We start from the raw sequence: 17,502 nt of genomic DNA on the forward strand, positions 1-17,502 counted from the left end.
TTTTAGATGATTACTATTGGGAGAGAAGTTTTATTTCGGAGTACAACGCCACCCTGCTTGTCTGTTTTTTCCGACATCATTTGTGATTTGACAGACCCGACATTATTTATTTATAAAAACATTCAGGGCATAATAATATGAAATTGAGTTCAAAAAAGTGAAAGAACATAAACTAAATAGAAACAATTAGTGTATATTAAGCCTAAACCTGGATAGAATGGACAAACTTAATTCCACGCTGGGCGCAGTGAGATCACTGCGTTCAAGCGTACGCCAATGCTTTGAGCAATTGGCTGATGGTACGAACGCCGAATTGGCTGAAGACAGCCGAACAAAGTTTCTTCTGAAGTTTCAGGAGAATTTTAATAACATGAATGCTCAGCTGAGGTAAAAATCCTATTGAGTGAGTTGCCCATTCTTAAATAAAATTGATGCATATTTGAACAGGGAAGTTGAAAGCTTAATTAATGGTTTACAAGCTCCACAAACACCATACTGCCTTGGTCAAACAACTTACCTTGCGCAAGAGACAGCGCCTGAGCGGCAGGCATTATATTCACAACTGGTGAACAGTTACAAATGGATCGACAAAGTACATGACCATAGTTTTTTGGCTTTTAACAATTTGAATCAAAACAATCTTAGACGGTCATACGTATATTGTTCTCAAAAACGTGTACGTATACCATTTACATCGTGTAATAATTTCGATCCGGAGTAAGTATGTACAATATTATTATAATTATGAAAATACTGAGGAAAATAAACTTTTTTGCAGTCACACAGACAAGTTACTAAGCGAAATAAACCTACCACTTACAAGCTATCAAGTGTGTCGACCTTTTGGTTCTAATGTTGTTGTCATTGTGAGTAATTTCTGTAAGTTTCTGGGAATGGAAACTATATTCGAAATATCATTTTATAACACAGGTTACAATTAGTCGGGTGCTCAAAGCTGCGATCGTGTGCAAGGGTGTGCTTATTGAATGGGTTACAGTTAAGGGTTTTGACGAAACACTTGACCCAGACGATTTATGGGCTGAATCGCGTTATGAAGTCTTCCGAAAAGTTCAAGAGCATACCCATATTGCAATGTTGCACTTCTTCTCGCCTACACTACCCGACTTGGCCATAAAGAGCTATATGGTAATTTATTTCAATTTACTAATTTCTAAGACGTATATTTATTAAACGATGTAATAAATTTTCAGACTTGGCTACACAGTTACAGTAAGTTGTTTTTGGAGGCTTGCAAAAGATGTGGAAAATTCGTCTCGAATGGGCTGCCACCAACTTGGCGTGATTTGCGTACACTTGAACCATTTCACGAGGAGTGCCGCAACTGCTGATATTTTTAGATACAAAGTCCATGAATGAATGAAAAATTAATATATCTTTATAGGTTTAAATAATTTCAATATATATTTGCAGAAACAATAATAATTATGCAAAACATGTACGTAGTCACTCAAGAGTTACAATACACTATGCATTATTAAGGACTGCTATGCAGTTATAGGACTGTTTTAGGTTCCATAACTAATCATCGCGCTAATTAGATGCAAGCTGGTCCTGATGTCCTTCTCGGGGCAGCAGGTTCCGTTTCTTGCTATTTTTATGTTTTTTACATAAACGCGCAAAATTTTCCTTTAACGTTTCGCGCAACTCCCTGCGTTGCTGTTCCACTTTTTCTCGCTGACATTGATACTCCAGAACCACTTCTTGAGGAATGTAACAGTTCTCTTCGTCATCATCATATTCATCGAAGTTATCCTGTAGGGATAAAATATTTCAGATTAAATATAACTACAATTATAGAAAATATAGGCGTTAAATTGTCGGTAATGTAAAGTGGTCTCATTGATTTTGGAGGAAAAAAAATTAACTTGAAAAATAATACAAGTATATAAAGTTAAGAGCATTTCTTCCAAAAGTTATTCATATGTGTATTTCTTTCAAAGTATTTTGTAAATTGTAATGATACGTACCAGCATTTGCTGCAAGCTAAGCCAGTTCGAAGAACCGTATTTTTGGTTCAAGGAACTGTCTCCCCACATATAGCTATTTCCCAAATCGTACATGTGGTGGTCATGTTCCTCTTCCAAAGTCATGTCCTGTCCATTTTCATGGTTACAAAAACCGTCGGAGCAAGATACTTCCGAACCCTCGGGGGTGCTGGACGCACTATTAATTGGCGAGTTATCAGGTGTTAATAACTCACTGCCATAACCCGAGTCTCGTACGTCGTTCTCGCATGGACAGTGGTCCTGTGGAGTTAAGCAAACATCACATTTGGCCATAGATTCATTGGCATCGATGTCGCAGCAGCTGCCGAAGTGACTGCCATTCGCTGAAAGCGATTGTTCTACCGTAGGCACTCTTTGCTGTTGTTGTTGTTGCGGTATTTCTTTCTTTTTGCTGCCATTCGATTGCTGTTTGTGCTTTTTTTGTTTCTTTTGCTTACGTTTCTTTTGAGCGGGTGACTTAGATACCGAAGCCGTTACAAGATGAGGTTTGTCAGATATAGTAGGTTCCTCTTTTTCTTCGGTGCGCAAAGATTTATCCATAATATCTACTAATTTATTCAATTCTTCGTCTAATTCGTCGGATAAATCCACCGCCTCATCCACCATATCCAAGTCTACTTCATCTTTGTCTTCTCCTTCTTCTTCTCCATCTGCTTCCGCTGCATCAGAATCACCATTATCAGCAGCAGTTTTGAGAGATTTTCGACATAACTTTTCCTTCTTTTCAATTTTCTTCAACTTCTTTTTCAGTTTTTTCTGTTCCCGTCTCAATTCTTTTGCTTTTTCAGCGCGACTCATTTCCTGATAGAGCAATTCTAAATTACTGATACCTTGTTTACGTTCCACCGCCATGTCAAAACTGCGGCTTAACGCATGAACGGCAACTGCCGCCAGCACTTGACAGGCCCGCTCTTCTTCGCGTAGACTAACATAAATACGACGAAGCCTCTCATACATTATCATACCCACGCAGGTTAACACTTCCTCTTGAGCAATTTCAAGTGTTTTCGCATGACGTTCCCGCTGCTTTGAATAACTGCATGAAAAGAAAGGTAATTAATTGCCAGATTTTCAGTATTATTTGCATGAATTCATGCCAATACACTGATGATCTTATGTATACTGTAACCATTATGGTTGCATGTCTCTATTTTAGATGAGAATAATTTTGAAAAGTTGTAATCTTAATTTACCTGCCATTAACTTCAGGTTCGGCGCGCCTTATAAGAGCGTCGAGGAAATCAACTTTTTTCGTAATAATTTTAATGTGCTTCTCGGATTGGGGTTTCCTAATATTCGCATATAAAGCCGCGTCGAATCCTTCTTTACAAGTCGTTTCGTTTACGAGTATTTGGTATGCCTTTTCGATCTGTACAATCAAGAATAATATGTTTTAAATTATATAAGAAGTTGTGATTGCAAAAAACAAAACCATAAATAATAAATTAAAATTAAAAACCCTGTTACATACCTTATTACGACAACCCTGACAAAATTTGTGTTTTTTCAAATAGTTCTCGAGTACTTCGTGTAGTTCCGTGGTTTCGATGGTAGACAATCTGTCTCGACAATTATACTTCATTGAGAACCACATTTCCCGCCAAACTTCCGAAAAGGGTCTGGTGCGAAATGCATCCAATGAATGTAGGGCACAACGAGTTTTATTCCGCAATTTATTATCCAGCAGATCACTAAGAACCTCATGATGCCGATAGAGTAATGTCCCTAAAGCTTGCGGTGACCACATAAGTTCTTCACGCACTGTAAGAACGCACGTATCCCTTAGTATCAATGGATCTAGAGTGGGATATCCTGAAAGCGTTAGTTGATAGAATAAACGTTCAACGCGACGCCGACAACCCACACATGGCACACATTGATTTAATAAGGACACGAATGTGACACTATCTATTTCAAGCGACAATTTTAGTTCATCAGCCGATAAAAGTTTAAACTTTCGCGTGAATATTTCAAGCTCTCTCCCACGAATTTGCGGACTATCTATGCAGAGGCCTTTGTTACTCAAATCCATTAACATCTAAAAACATTGACGTAGATAAATTATATATTTCAGTTATTATTGTTTGATAGAAGCATTTACAAAATTTTTACTTGTAGATAACTCCTAATTTATAGTGCAGTTAATGTTGAATAATTAAGAATATTATACCATAGGTACATATATATGCTTCAAATAGATTGGAAAAAATCTTTTAATCAATTTGAATTTATAGGCTTGTAGTTTAGGATGCAGCTACCGACCTAAATTCACAAATATCAAATATGTGGAGCTCTTTTCATATCTCATTTAAGCTTTTATATATTGATAAGAGCAGAACACATTAAAAAAGATAAATAAACAGTTATGCTTATGCACGCCTTTTTGAGAACTAGGTTAGAAATTTGGCACTTATTCTACCATAAAAAAAATATGAAGATGCATTGCATTTGATGTTATAATAAACATTTAAACTTATAATTATAATTGTAATACCAATAAAAGAGAAAACTATACGTATGTATGTATATATACATCAAATATCTCGATAACTCTACGGGGTGGTGAGTGTGGAATGCGTCCAAAGCTACCATTCATTAGGCAAGTTATGCATAGTAAACTAATCGATCCCCTGTCGTGTTGTTAGCAGCTAGTACGACTGCATCGAGATGTTGATAAAATACTTACATATACATATATATTTGGCGTTGAACCTGTTTTCAGTCCAACTACCGCTCATTCAAACCTACGTACATATGCATGTATATGTATTTATAAAAATAAAAGAATGGTAGGTATCGTACTAAAGAATCCAAATTTTTCCATAATATGGAGATATTGCTGCTGTGAAGTTAATACGGGTGAAAAGAGTTTGAATTTAATAAAATTCTTAAAAGTTATCATTGGCCGATTCCTAAAAGTATTTAAAAGCATATCACTATATAATTCCAAAATACACTCTGTCAATCAACATTTTTCAATTTATCACTAATCAACTTCGGATGTATCAACAGGTTCAATGGTTAGCAATCAGCTGGTTAATGTGTGTACACACTTTTACTATACATACACTTTCTCCACAGCTCTTGCTACATGGTCATGTAAGCTACATACATTATAGAAATGTAGTCAATGTTTTCCTTTGGAGAAGTATATAAAAAATGTATTTAGCTAAATATCTAGCTCTAATTATAACCCAAACCTACTTTACATCAAATATTTGTGATTGTATGGAGCGCAATTTAACAACGTTGACGATTGTTATAACTCACCATTAAGGAGGAATCATCGGCCGAGCCTGTAACTACTGGGATTTGTCTGTAACCAACGTCGATCACATCCTCAGCACGGTATACATCCGTCAGCTTAGCCATATTTCTAGCCTTCAGACAACCAAGCTACACGCAAAATAAGCCTCAATAATACCAATTCGCCCAAGCACAAACGCTTACAATATTTTTATAGCTTAATTGTTGTACAATTATCAGCACTTTGGAATAAAATATAAGGATTTATTTAATAACTATGATGAACAATAATAAATTCTTCGTAACGACGAGACAACGAGAAATTATATGAGAAATTGTCAAACACGTAGTACCACACTGGAATCGTTCCATCAGCACTGTTGCACAACTTAGTAGCTTTGACAAGTGAGCCCTATTCCCATACTAATGCAGAACTGAAATATATTCTTTTTTATATTAGTTTCACCTTGTTTAACAATTTATTAAGGCACAATAAAGTGTAAATTTATTTAAAATTAATAAGTTTTTGGATTTATTTAAACAATTCTATTAAAAACTTTTTGAAAGTAGTATGTGATATCAGTACAATATTTAAGCAGAGTTGAATTTAGAAGTAGCTGAGTTCTAAGATAATAAGATTGGTTACAACACTGATGACTATTGTGAACTTTGGAACATATTAGAATCGAAACAAATAAAATTTTATTTATAATAATATAATTAATTAGCTTTACCAATTTATAATTTTTATTATAATAATTAATTTATATAAATTATCGCTATGTATTTGGTTACCCAATGTACATGTTATGAAACATATTTTTGGTATGCCATGCATTTAAATATTTAAATCACATGCTCATAACTTTTACAATGAAAAAACAAACCTTTGGCTCTTAAAATATATTAAATAAAAGTTATTATTTTAAAAAGCAGTCTCAACTATTTGTCCCTTTAAGTCATTCCTGATTTTAATTGACTTATGTATATACGTGAACTTGGTAACACTGCTGTTGCTGAATCTTTCGAAGACAGAGTTGTAATTAGCATATCCAAAAAAAGGCGAAAAGTGAGATTTGAGGGTTTGTTCGGGTAAAATTGTCCTTTATAGAGGAAAATTATAATTTTTTAGTTTTTGAAACGAATCGAAGAAATCGGTATTATATAGCAGTGGAAATGTCACACCATTATGTGGTTACGGCACAGAAGCCGACAGCAGTAGTAAGCTGTGTGACCGGTAAGTTCTATTCTGGGCAAATTTTATGACCATCGGCGAGGTATTTGCCGCGTCGCGTCTCCGGGAATTTAACTAAAAATTATTACCACACTTTTATTTACTGCTGTGAACCATTGATTACCAATTAAAGAAAGTTAATTAGTTGCTTACAAATTATATTTTGTTGCTCCCGCCTATCTTGCCATGCTTTTTGGGCAGTGATGGTTAACCGGCGTGTTTTAAAACAACAACACATTTATTTTTTGTCTAAGGTTATTTATAAATATTTTTGATGTTTCAGGTAACTTTACATCGCCAACTGATTTAAATTTAATCATTGCCCGAAACAGCCAGTTAGAAATTGATTTAGTTACGCCGGAAGGATTACGACCATTAAAAGAAGTAAATATTAATGGCCAAATATGTGTCATGCGTCACTTCCGTCCTCAGGTTTGTTATAATAATTGAACATTAACTTAAATTGTATATATAAATCCATCAATGTTATAGGATAGTAAGAAGGATCTACTTTTTATACTTACTTTTCGTTACAATGTTATGATACTGGAATGCCGAATGGTCGGTGACCAAATTAGTGTGGTAACAAAGGCTCATGGTAATGTATCCGATCAAGTAAGCATACCCACTGAAGGCGGTGTCATCGCTGTTATTGATCCAAAGGCGCGAGTTATTGGAATGTGCCTTTACATGGGTCTGTTCACTATTATACCCTTGGATAAAGAGACAAGCGAATTGAAGGCGACTAATTTAAGGTGTGTATTTAAGAAAACTTAATGTATTCTCTAACAAACTATTTTATACTATTTGAAATATATTTTAGAATGGACGAGTTAAATGTTTATGATGTCGAGTTTCTATACGGTTGCATTAATCCCACAATTATTGTTATACATAAAGATGTAGATGGACGGCATGTGAAGACACATGAGATTAATTTACGTGACAAAGAGTTTATGAAAATTGCCTGGAAACAAGACAATGTCGAGACAGAAGCCACAATGTTGATACCAGTACCAACACCATTGGGTGAGGTTTTGACTTTGAATTAATTTGCAGATTTATTAATAATAATATACGCACAAAATTTGTAGGTGGAGCTATCGTTATTGGCCGTGAATCGATCGTATACCATGATGGAAATAGTTACCATGCTGTAGCACCTTCAACATTTAAGGTAAGCTATATGTATACTTAATGTCAACTGCTTATGAATCAAATTTTATTCGCTAGCAAAGCACCATTAACTGCTATGCGCGCGTGGATAGCAAAGGTCAACGGTATTTGCTGGGAAACATGTATGGACAGTTGTTTATGCTTTTCTTAGAGACCATCGACAATGGTAAAGGTGGAGTATCAGTCAAAGAAATAAAAGTGGAATTGCTAGGTAACTAAAATGAAAGAGCACAACTTAAGGATAATTATTTTATAATAATATATTGATTTCAGGTGAAATTTCCATACCTGAATGCATAACGTATTTGGATAACGGCTTTCTCTTCATTGGTTCCAAACATGGCGACTCTCAACTTGTCCGTTTAAGTACAACGCCCAACGAGAATGGCTCCTACGTTATACCCATGGAGAACTTTACCAGTTTGGCACCTATACTTGATTTAGGTGTTGTAGATTTGGACCGACAAGGTCAAGGACAAATAATAACATGCTCCGGCAGCTTTAAAGATGGCTCACTACGTATTATACGGTTAGAACTTTGCAGTCATAGTAATTGATAAATAATACAAAATTGTTTTTCTGTAGGATTGGTATTGGTATTCAAGAGCATGCCTGCATTGATTTGCCTGGAATAAAAGGTATGTGGTCACTTAAAGTGGGTATAGACGAAAGTGTCTTTGAAAACACATTAGTACTGGCATTTGTGGGTCATACTCGAATTTTGACTCTAACTGGGGAAGAGGTTGAAGAAACTGATATACCAGGCTTTATTAGTGATCAACAAACTTTCCATTGCTCAAATGTTGATTATGATCAGGTAAGAAAGAAAACCAAATAAATAATAAAACAAATGATTGCAAGATAATTTTTCCTTTAAAGATTATACAAGTGACTCCACTTACTGTTCGTCTAGTTAAGAGTAGCACCAAATCTTTAGTAGGTGAATGGCAACCGCCAGATGGTAAACGTATTGGAGTAGTGTCGTGTAATACATCACAAATTGTTGTTGCTTCAGCATGCAATGTATACTACATAGAAATTGAGAATTGCTTCTTGGCAGAAAAATCACACAGAGCTCTAGAATATGAAGTCGCTTGTTTAGATATTACCCCATTGGAAGAGGGTAAAAATAAAGCAGACCTTGTCTCAATAGGATTGTGGACAGATATATCAGTTGTGATTCTATCACTGCCAAAACTGGAAACTATGTACACTGAGAAATTATTTGGTGGTAAATATTCATTATAAATTAATAAATTTTCAGCTTGTATATACCAATATCTTCGCATATCTAGAAATTATACCACGTTCCATTCTGATGACTACATTTGAGGGCATACATTATTTGCTCTGTGCGCTTGGTGATGGTTCGATGTTCTATTTCATACTGAATCGGTTGGATGGGCGTCTAAGTGAGAAAAAGAAAGTTACTTTGGGTACACAACCAACTACTTTGCGAACTTTTAAATCATTTGCCACAACTAATGTCTTTGCCTGCTCGGATCGTCCCACTGTTATTTATTCGTCAAATCATAAATTGGTATTTTCAAATGTCAATTTGAAGGAAGTAAATCATATGTGCTCACTAAATGCACAGTCATACCCAGACAGTTTGGCTTTGGCCACAAAGAATTCGGTGATTTTAGGCACCATCGACGAGATACAAAAGCTGCATATTCGCACTGTGCCACTGGGCGAGGGTCCACGACGCATTGCGTATCAAGAAAGTTCACAAACATTTGGCGTGGCAACGCTACGTGTTGATGTTCAAGGTCGTGGTGGTCCCAAACCCACAAGGCCGAGTGCCTCTACTCAAGCACAGAATATAACCTACGCTTCGAACATTATACCTAAACCGGGAGGCGGCAGTGCTGCAACTACAAATGCTGAAGTTGGTCAAGAATTGGAAATAAACAATTTGCTAATAATCGACCAGAATACTTTCGAAGTTTTACATGCGCATCAATTTATGCCATCGGAAAGCATAATTTCACTGATGTCCGCTAAACTTGGTGATGATCCGAATACGTATTATGTTGTATCAACCGCCCTAATCTATGCAGATGATCCAGAACCTAAAATTGGTCGCATAATTATCTTCCACTACAACGAAAACAAGCTAACTCAAGTGGCCGAAACGAAAATCGATGGTTCATGTAACTCCCTGGTGGAGTTTAACGGCAAAGTGTTGGCGGGCATAAACAGTTTTGTGCGGCTTTATGAATGGACCAATGAAAAGGAGTTGCGTATGGAATGTAATATTCAAAATAACATTTCTGTATTGTACCTAAAGGCCAAAGGTGAGAGAAACTAGCTTGACAGATATGGACCAAATAGATTTCAATTTTATCACACATTCGCACAGGTGACTTTATTTTGGTTGGTGATCTAATGCGTTCGATGACGTTGTTGCAGCATAAGCAGATGGAAGGTATTTTCGTTGAGATTTCACGTGATTGCGACCCTAAGTGGATGAGGGCTGTCGAAATCTTGGATGATGACACATTTTTGGGTTCGGAGACCTATGGCAATCTTTTCGTTTGTCAAAAAGATAGGTAATTTTCTTAACAAAACATTTATGAGCAGCCTGTAATATTTTGCAACTATGTTCTAGTGCCGCCACGACGGATGAAGAACGACAGCTATTGCCAGAAGTTGCGCGCTTTCATTTGGGCGATGTTGTAAATGTGTTCCGTCACGGTTCCTTGGTAATGCAAAACGTTGGTGAACGTACAACACCCAATATGGGTTGTGTGCTCTATGGTTCCGTGAATGGTGCCATTGGTATTGTTACGCAAATACCGCAAGATTTCTATGATTTCTTGCATAGCCTTGAGGAACGTTTAACAAATACGATTAAATCGGTAGGAAAAATAGATCACTCTTATTATAGAAGTTATCAAACGACACAGAAGACGGAGCCGTGTGAGAATTTCATTGATGGTGATTTAATTGAAAGTTTCCTCGATTTGGGTAGGGATAAAATGAAGGAAACTGTTATGGGCTTAGAGGTAATGTAAAACTGAATTATTAATGTATCAAATAATTTATTTTATTTGTTTAACAGCTTACACTAAACGGGGAAAAGAAGGAGGCTGACGTCGATGATGTCATTAAAATTGTCGAGGACCTCACCAGAATGCACTGAAGTGCGCCTTTTAATTTTAGTTTGATTTTTCTGCTATGCAATGTCCTAATATCCTTATCGATGCAAATAGATTTCGAGAAATGATTGATTGATTAATTGTTTAACCAATGTTAAGGAAAAATAAATATTGCTTGTACACGATCGTTAAAATTAATACTTAAATTATTAGATTTAATTTATTTGCCTACCGTTATATAATATTTTTGTATCTAAATTGCAAACATTTGGTAGAGTAGAGTGAAAGTAAATAAAAATACAAAAAACACAATTATATTCAGAAAGAATTATTTTGAATAATGGTGAAACAAAGATATCCATTTTGTTAGACCAGAGGTTAGGTCAGTCTAGAGCCGTCGAAAATGGCCTAACTGTGAGTTAGGGGAGTCAAAAATATATATTGAATGTCCCCTTCAGGTTATATTTAAACAAGACAACCGACAATGGGTCAAAATTCGGAATCATCTTTCAAGAGGACCTCGCCGGAAGTCTCAAAATCACTAAAATCGCGGTCTTTCATTGGAATTGTTGCAAAAAGCCGAACCAAAACTTGATTTTGAACAGTCAGTTGTATGGCAGCTATGTGCTATAGTAGTCCGATTTGATCAATAGCTTCGGACATTATTACAGTGTTACAGTGAAAATAATACATGTTAGATTTCGTGAAGTTAACTTTTCAATTAAAAAAAAGACCTCCATACAAGGATTTGACTTTGATCGATCATTGTGTATGACAGCTACATACATATGTATGTACATATATGTATGTTTTAGTGATACGAAATCGGCTGTTCCGCCAAATGAGCAGCTTCTTGAGGAGAAAATGTCATGTACAAATTTTGAAATCGATATCCCAGAAACTGGGAGACTAGTTACAGACGGACATGGCCAACTCTACTCAGCTACTCACTCAATTCATAAATGTATATATGTAAGTATTTTATATAGTTTCCGAGATTGCCTTCTGTGTGTTGCAAACTTCATGGCAAACTTAATATACATAAGTACATACATACATATGTAAGTATGTATACTATTCTAGTCTAATTGTAACTAGTACATAACTACATCACTTAAAACTGTCTTGTAATAACAACAACTCAATAACAACGCACTACATTCTTGAAGGGTCTTTACAACAAACGCGCACAAATATTCGTGACGCGTGAAGTGCGCTAACAACCCCCACCGCCAGCGTCAACGCAAACAGCAAAGCGTTCATCGCCAGCACTTCCAACGCGATATTTCCCTCTGATTTCGTTCCAAACATCCAACAGCTGCGGCAGCATTCGCAGCAGAGGGGCAGCGTCACTGTTCGCCACCCTCAATCAATGCTGTAGGTGTGTGCTCTCACACACACCAATGCGACTATGCACACGTATACTCCCATGCAATTGTTTGCTTGTTGGTGTGTGTTTTATGGGTCGACGCTTCGCCCGGCCGCCATTGTGCGCACGCACCAATCCCACCGCGCTGCTTCGTCTACTTCGTGGGCCCGTTTCGTGCTTGATCTTCCTGCATGCTATTGGAATACTCACATACTTATGTACATTTGTACATACATATGTATGCATGTATTGCTATTGTTATCACTGCTCATTGTTTTTGCAGTTGCTCTGCTAGCGTTTGCTTTGTTGCTGTTATCCAATTTGGTTGCTTTGCTGTAACTCTCTGCTGCGCATTGCCAACACTTCGACACGTTTCCGCCGCCTGTCTGAGCGTATAGGCTGTGCTGCCTGCTTCTTGCTGCCTGCGGCCTGCTGTGGGCTCTGATTATTTGGATGAGGTCCATTTGTGGTGAAGTTCAGTCTCAGCTTTCATTCATTCCGATTCCAGCATCCAAGCGTGTTTCGCCACTCCAGTCGCACACTCACTAACCGTTAAGCTTTTCTTATCTTCTGTCCGTCTTGTGAATTTTTTCTTCTTGTTGTGCAAGTGTAGTAGTAGCTGAGTTATGAAACGCGTTTGCCGATCAACAAAATAAACGTGCGATTAGATTTGTTAACGAAAAGTGGCGCTTATTAAACAAATACATATGTACACACATATGTTAAATATTATATTAAAATAAAAAGCATACACAAAACAAAAGTGTCGTCTGCAGACCAGCAATTGCAAATCTTCAAAGTTTGCGTAACAATTAATAATGGTGTAAAAATGCATATTTAATAAATTTTTTGCTATACTCAAATATCTACACATACATAAATACATAAGCCCATATGCACTATGTGTATTAATGTGTATATTGGCAGCCAATCAAATGCCCGGTAGCTATTTTGACGTTTTGATTAGTTAACTTGCTATACAATTGTGTTTGTGTACTCTTTCTCATTATTATTGGGAAAAAAATTTCTTTAAAAAAAATTATTCTTAATTTTACAACTTTTACTCTTGAACCTATCAAACAGCTTATTTGCAACTGTGCTTCATTGTGTTTGTGAAAGTTTTGAAAATAAAATAAATAAATAAATTTTCTAAGTGTATACGTGTTCGCGCGTTATGTGCGGCTATATCCACCGATTTGTTGTTAACTGATTCAGTTATTTGATTTTTTTGGACCACGTTCGGGAATATACTTCTACATTGCAAAGGACCACGAACAATTTCTGAAAGAAAACTGTGTAGTTAGCGGCGACAAAACGGATATTTCACGAAGGTGAGTACTGAGTGTGTCGGTTGCGTGGGCGTTTTCATGCACTCTACTAGCCGACGGGATTTGTGATACCAGACATTTGTTTAGTATTTATTGTAAACTAGAGGACCCGTCCACGTTTTGCTGTGGCTGATACATAGTTAGTACTACTAATACCATCTATATGATTTCTATTATTAAGATTATAACTATTAGTTAAGAATATATAGCATTTTTGGTGAACCAATCATTTTCAAATGATTCTTTCATGAATTTTGAACAAATGCTTATGATTTAAAATATAATTTTTGTGTTTATGAATTGTATTGAATTTTAACATAAAGAGATATAAAGTAGCCTATGTCCTTACCCTGGGTCTAAGCTACCTCCCCACCAATTTTCAGCCAAATCGGTTCATCCGTTCTTGAGTTATAATGGTGTAACTAACACGACTTTCTTTTATATATGTACATACATACAAATGTATGTATATACATATATATATTATTTTCGAAAAAAACACAGAAAATTAATAGGTGTGTTCTTGCCTTATTGCTCGAATTATATATCGGAATACTTTAATATGTTACATACTTTTAAACTATTTTTGTTATAAATTTGTCGAGGTGTTTTAAATTATAAGTTATTACTTCCGTTTATTTCCGTTGCCGCTGGAATCTTTAAGCCATGAGAACAAGACATGATATGATAAGAATAATATTATAAAACTATAGATAAAACTCGACAGGAGTAACGAAGGAAATGAGGAGCAAGATAAAGGACTAAAACCCTATCATTCGATTCGGTTGGCCCTGTATGATCTTCGAAGATGTAGCTGATAATGCACTAGGCGCTAGAGAACAGTTGAGCTTTAAGATAGACAAAGGGCTTCAGTTGTCCAATTGCTGAAAGAACGTAAATCTTTCTAAAAGTTCAAACATACCGTTATTATCAGAATGTTGAAAAATTGGTACGATAAATCAGAGCCAAATGCAATTATTACGGCGTTTTATCCCTTCCAGATCAGAAAAACGTTTTCAACTCCCGCCTTTGAAAATAGAGTTTCGAGAAAAACACGTTTAAAGTTAGAGTCGATTTCACCGAGTTAAAAAGTTAAAAAAAAAAAAACAAGAAAAAACGTTAACTTCGGCTGCACCGAAGCTAATATACCCTTCACAGGTGTATTTCTTTTAGTAACTATGTGTTCAGTTTGTATGGTAGCTATATGCTATAGTTAACCGATCTGACCAATTTCTTCGGAGATTACATTGTTGCCTTGGAAAATAATCTATACCAAATTTGGTGAAGATACTACATTGTCAAATGTGAAAGTTTTCAATACAAGAACTTGATTCCGATCGTTCATTTTATATGGCAGCTATGTGTTATAGTGGTCCGATATCGGCCGTTCAGACAAATGAGCAGCTTCTTGAAGAGAAAATGACGTTTGCAAAATTTCAAAAGGATAACTTAAAAACTGATATAGTTCGTATATATACAGACAGACAGACAGACAGACAGACGGACAGACAGACGGACATGGCTAAATCGACTCAGCTCGACATACTGATCATTTATATATATACTTTATAGGGTCTCCGACAATTCCTTCTGGGTGTTACAAACATCGTGACAAACTTAATACACCCTGTTCAGGGTAGTAGTTAAAACGTTAACTTCGGTTGCACCGAAACTATTATATATAGCAGATGAAATTTGTATAAAATGTGTTTCGCGCGCTTCGCTCAACTTATTGTCTAAATAATAGGTCTACTGAGCGTACTATTCGCAAAACCATCACCCATCTTGAGACCCAGCATACATTATTGTAAAATATTCGACTGAATAGACTACGACCAGCAAACAGTGAAAAAAATAACAGCAGTAGTTGAGAGGGTACACGAAGACAGCATAGAGTCGATACGGCGCCGTTAGCAGCAACTCGGACTGACGTATTGACGACTTGGCGAATTTTAAGTCAAGAACTTAACTTGAGAGCGTACAAAATACAGTTTGTGGAAGAACTGAAACCGTTCGACCTTCCCAAGCGACATCGCTTCGTTCTATGGGCTTTCGAAAAGTTCCAAGAATATCCGATGTTTTCGATCTAAATTTTTTTCAACGATGAGGCCCACTTCTGGCTCAATGGGTATGTAAACACCAAAACAGCCGTATTTGAGACGAACAGCAACCTCAACAGATTCAAGAGTTGCCATTTTATCCAGAAAAAATAATGGATTGGTGTGGTTTCTGGTGGAATCATCGGTTCATATTTCTTCAAACATGATAACCGACCATTTGATGGCTGAAATTGAAACTCTTGATCTGATCGTGATCAATCAATGGATTTATTGAGAGTTCACTTCGATGAGCAGATAATTTCACGTTTTTTGCCGGTCAATTGGTCACGAAGATTGTGTGATATCACACCGTTCGACTTTTCCCTATATGGATATGTCAAGTGCAAAGCCTATGCGGACAATCCCGCTTCGATTGAGGCCTTGGGGCAAAGCAGCACACGTGTCATTCGCCAGTTATCAGTCGAAATGCTCGAACAGGACATCGAAAATTGGACTCAATGGTTGGATCATTTGAAACGTAGCCACGATCAATATTTGAAAGAGATATTTTGATAGAGATATATTCAAAAAATAAATGCTAAGAATGTTATTTCGAAAGATAATAAACAAAAAAGTTTCTGTGCTTCTTTAAAAAGTTGAGAACCTCGAAATGGATCACCCTTTATATGCTTTAGTGAACCGATCTAAACAGTTTCTTCGAAGATTATATCGTTGCCTTACAAGACAATAAGGCATGCCAAATTTCTTGAAGATAACTCTTGAAAATGAAAAAGTTTTCCATAGAAGAATTTGATTCCGATCGCTCAGTTTGTATAGCAGCTAAACGTTATTGTGGTCCGATATAGGTGAATTCGGCAAAAAAATTAGTGGAAAATTTCAGGTCGATATATATTTTATAGAGTCTTACAAATATCGTAGTAAACTTAATATACCCACATATTTTCGAAACTGTTTGCCGGCCTACATTTGAGATATGTATATACATATGTGCAAAACGGTTAATTTATTTAATACACAAGTGAGTAAGTAAAATCTAACAGCCGATTTCCGAAGATAAGCAATATGAAACTTTCTTTATCAAATCAGACTAGAAAGATCTTAACATAAAAACCGAAAATCACCTCATAAGCGATGATCTCCGTATTTTTTGATTGAAATTTTCAATGGTATACATACAAATATTCTAATTATAAAATATGTTCGATTGGATATCTTGTGTGTAGAATAAATAACCTTGGTAACTAAACTGAGAATCGATCGATCGAGGATTGTACAGAAAACAAGTCTCCGAAATGTGAAAAATAAAAAAAGATTGTCAAATAAGTATAAACATCTTCTTTATACGACATTTTTATATAGTGATCATATCAGTTTATTTTATCATTTAATATAGTCCTGTAACATATCACTTATACATATGTATGTATGTATATATTAACTCATATATTAAAAAACATACATGCAAGTCTGCACACAAATCAAATTTCCCATACATGCTATCTTATAATCAACGAATTTCTTTCTTCGTATCTTGATCCGTGTATCTTATGCGGCCGGTTTAGGAATAATTCACATGTCAAAATTCTTGGCGATCACTTGGCTACCCCCTTTTCTTCAGATTGTTGCAAATAAAGGCGGCTTTAAGCGCTAACATCCACTAGCTTGTAATATAAAAAATCTGATACACGCACAAGACAGTGAAAAGGACATGCGAGCATAGCAACAACAATTTACAAAACCTTTGAACAATATCAGAATGCGGGTCAGTTGATGTGTGTGCTGATATGTGATTGTTAATAGTTTGTTTGCGCTGTGCCGCGATTGAGGGAAGTGCAGCGCGTGCTTATACATATGTACATACATACATATGCGTGTGTGTGCATTCTTAGATCGCACAGAACAGCATCAAATAGCAACTACGCAGCAACTGATGCTTGAATATTTGAGTTATTTCTTAT

The 17,502-nt window shown here is 36.0% G+C and overlaps 4 protein-coding genes across 4 annotated transcripts in view; 3 read left to right on the forward strand and 1 right to left on the reverse strand.

Annotated features, from left to right (window-relative positions):
- Positions 1-57: 57 nt before the first annotated feature.
- On the forward strand, positions 58-1,483 carry LOC126764996 (mediator of RNA polymerase II transcription subunit 27). The gene is made up of 5 exons (XM_050482616.1): positions 58-387; positions 448-717; positions 779-866; positions 931-1,146; positions 1,212-1,483. Exons 1-5 carry the CDS (start codon positions 218-220, stop codon positions 1,347-1,349), a joined length of 882 nt encoding a protein of 293 aa, XP_050338573.1. The 5' UTR covers positions 58-217; the 3' UTR covers positions 1,350-1,483.
- Positions 1,396-5,725, reverse strand: LOC126764923 (gametogenetin-binding protein 2-like). The gene is made up of 5 exons (XM_050482603.1): positions 5,298-5,725; positions 3,499-4,065; positions 3,221-3,396; positions 1,989-3,063; positions 1,396-1,773 (listed from the first exon to the last, which is right to left on the reverse strand). The coding sequence occupies exons 1-5, from the start codon at positions 5,397-5,399 to the stop codon at positions 1,552-1,554; spliced, it is 2,142 nt and encodes a 713-aa protein (XP_050338560.1). The 5' UTR covers positions 5,400-5,725; the 3' UTR covers positions 1,396-1,551.
- A 578-nt stretch (positions 5,726-6,303) lies between these two features.
- LOC126764862 (DNA damage-binding protein 1) lies at positions 6,304-11,099 on the forward strand. Its single transcript, XM_050482496.1, has 13 exons — positions 6,304-6,510; positions 6,791-6,939; positions 7,000-7,262; positions 7,331-7,536; positions 7,602-7,684; positions 7,741-7,894; positions 7,957-8,212; positions 8,269-8,500; positions 8,563-8,914; positions 8,979-9,983; positions 10,049-10,238; positions 10,298-10,694; positions 10,751-11,099. Exons 1-13 carry the CDS (start codon positions 6,450-6,452, stop codon positions 10,829-10,831), a joined length of 3,429 nt encoding a protein of 1,142 aa, XP_050338453.1. The 5' UTR covers positions 6,304-6,449; the 3' UTR covers positions 10,832-11,099.
- A 1,546-nt stretch (positions 11,100-12,645) lies between these two features.
- LOC126764882 (protein single-minded) overlaps positions 12,646-17,502 on the forward strand; it is a 56,267-nt gene continuing 51,410 nt past the window's right edge. The window contains exon 1 of the mRNA XM_050482561.1: positions 12,646-13,487. The gene's annotated coding sequence lies outside the window, so the exon portion shown is untranslated. The remainder of the gene's footprint in view (positions 13,488-17,502) is intronic.

This window comes from Bactrocera neohumeralis, chromosome 2 (assembly GCF_024586455.1).
Source record: "Bactrocera neohumeralis isolate Rockhampton chromosome 2, APGP_CSIRO_Bneo_wtdbg2-racon-allhic-juicebox.fasta_v2, whole genome shotgun sequence".
Taxonomy (NCBI): Eukaryota; Metazoa; Arthropoda; class Insecta; order Diptera; family Tephritidae; genus Bactrocera; species Bactrocera neohumeralis.

Coding starts and splice junctions, on each gene's coding strand:
- LOC126764996 (XM_050482616.1), top strand. CDS start 218: ATGGACAAACTTAATTCCACGCTGGGCGCAGTGAGATCACTGCGTTCA. Junction 388..447: donor AACATGAATGCTCAGCTGAG/GTAAAAATCCTA, acceptor ATATTTGAACAG/GGAAGTTGAAAGCTTAATTA. Junction 1,147..1,211: donor TGGCCATAAAGAGCTATATG/GTAATTTATTTC, acceptor ATAAATTTTCAG/ACTTGGCTACACAGTTACAG.
- LOC126764923 (XM_050482603.1), bottom strand. CDS start 5,399: ATGGCTAAGCTGACGGATGTATACCGTGCTGAGGATGTGATCGACGTT. Junction 4,066..5,297: donor CCGATGATTCCTCCTTAATG/GTGAGTTATAAC, acceptor CAATGTTTTTAG/ATGTTAATGGATTTGAGTAA. Junction 1,774..1,988: donor TTAGCTTGCAGCAAATGCTG/GTACGTATCATT, acceptor TTATCCCTACAG/GATAACTTCGATGAATATGA.
- LOC126764862 (XM_050482496.1), top strand. CDS start 6,450: ATGTCACACCATTATGTGGTTACGGCACAGAAGCCGACAGCAGTAGTA. Junction 7,895..7,956: donor AATAAAAGTGGAATTGCTAG/GTAACTAAAATG, acceptor TATTGATTTCAG/GTGAAATTTCCATACCTGAA. Junction 10,239..10,297: donor TTCGTTTGTCAAAAAGATAG/GTAATTTTCTTA, acceptor ACTATGTTCTAG/TGCCGCCACGACGGATGAAG.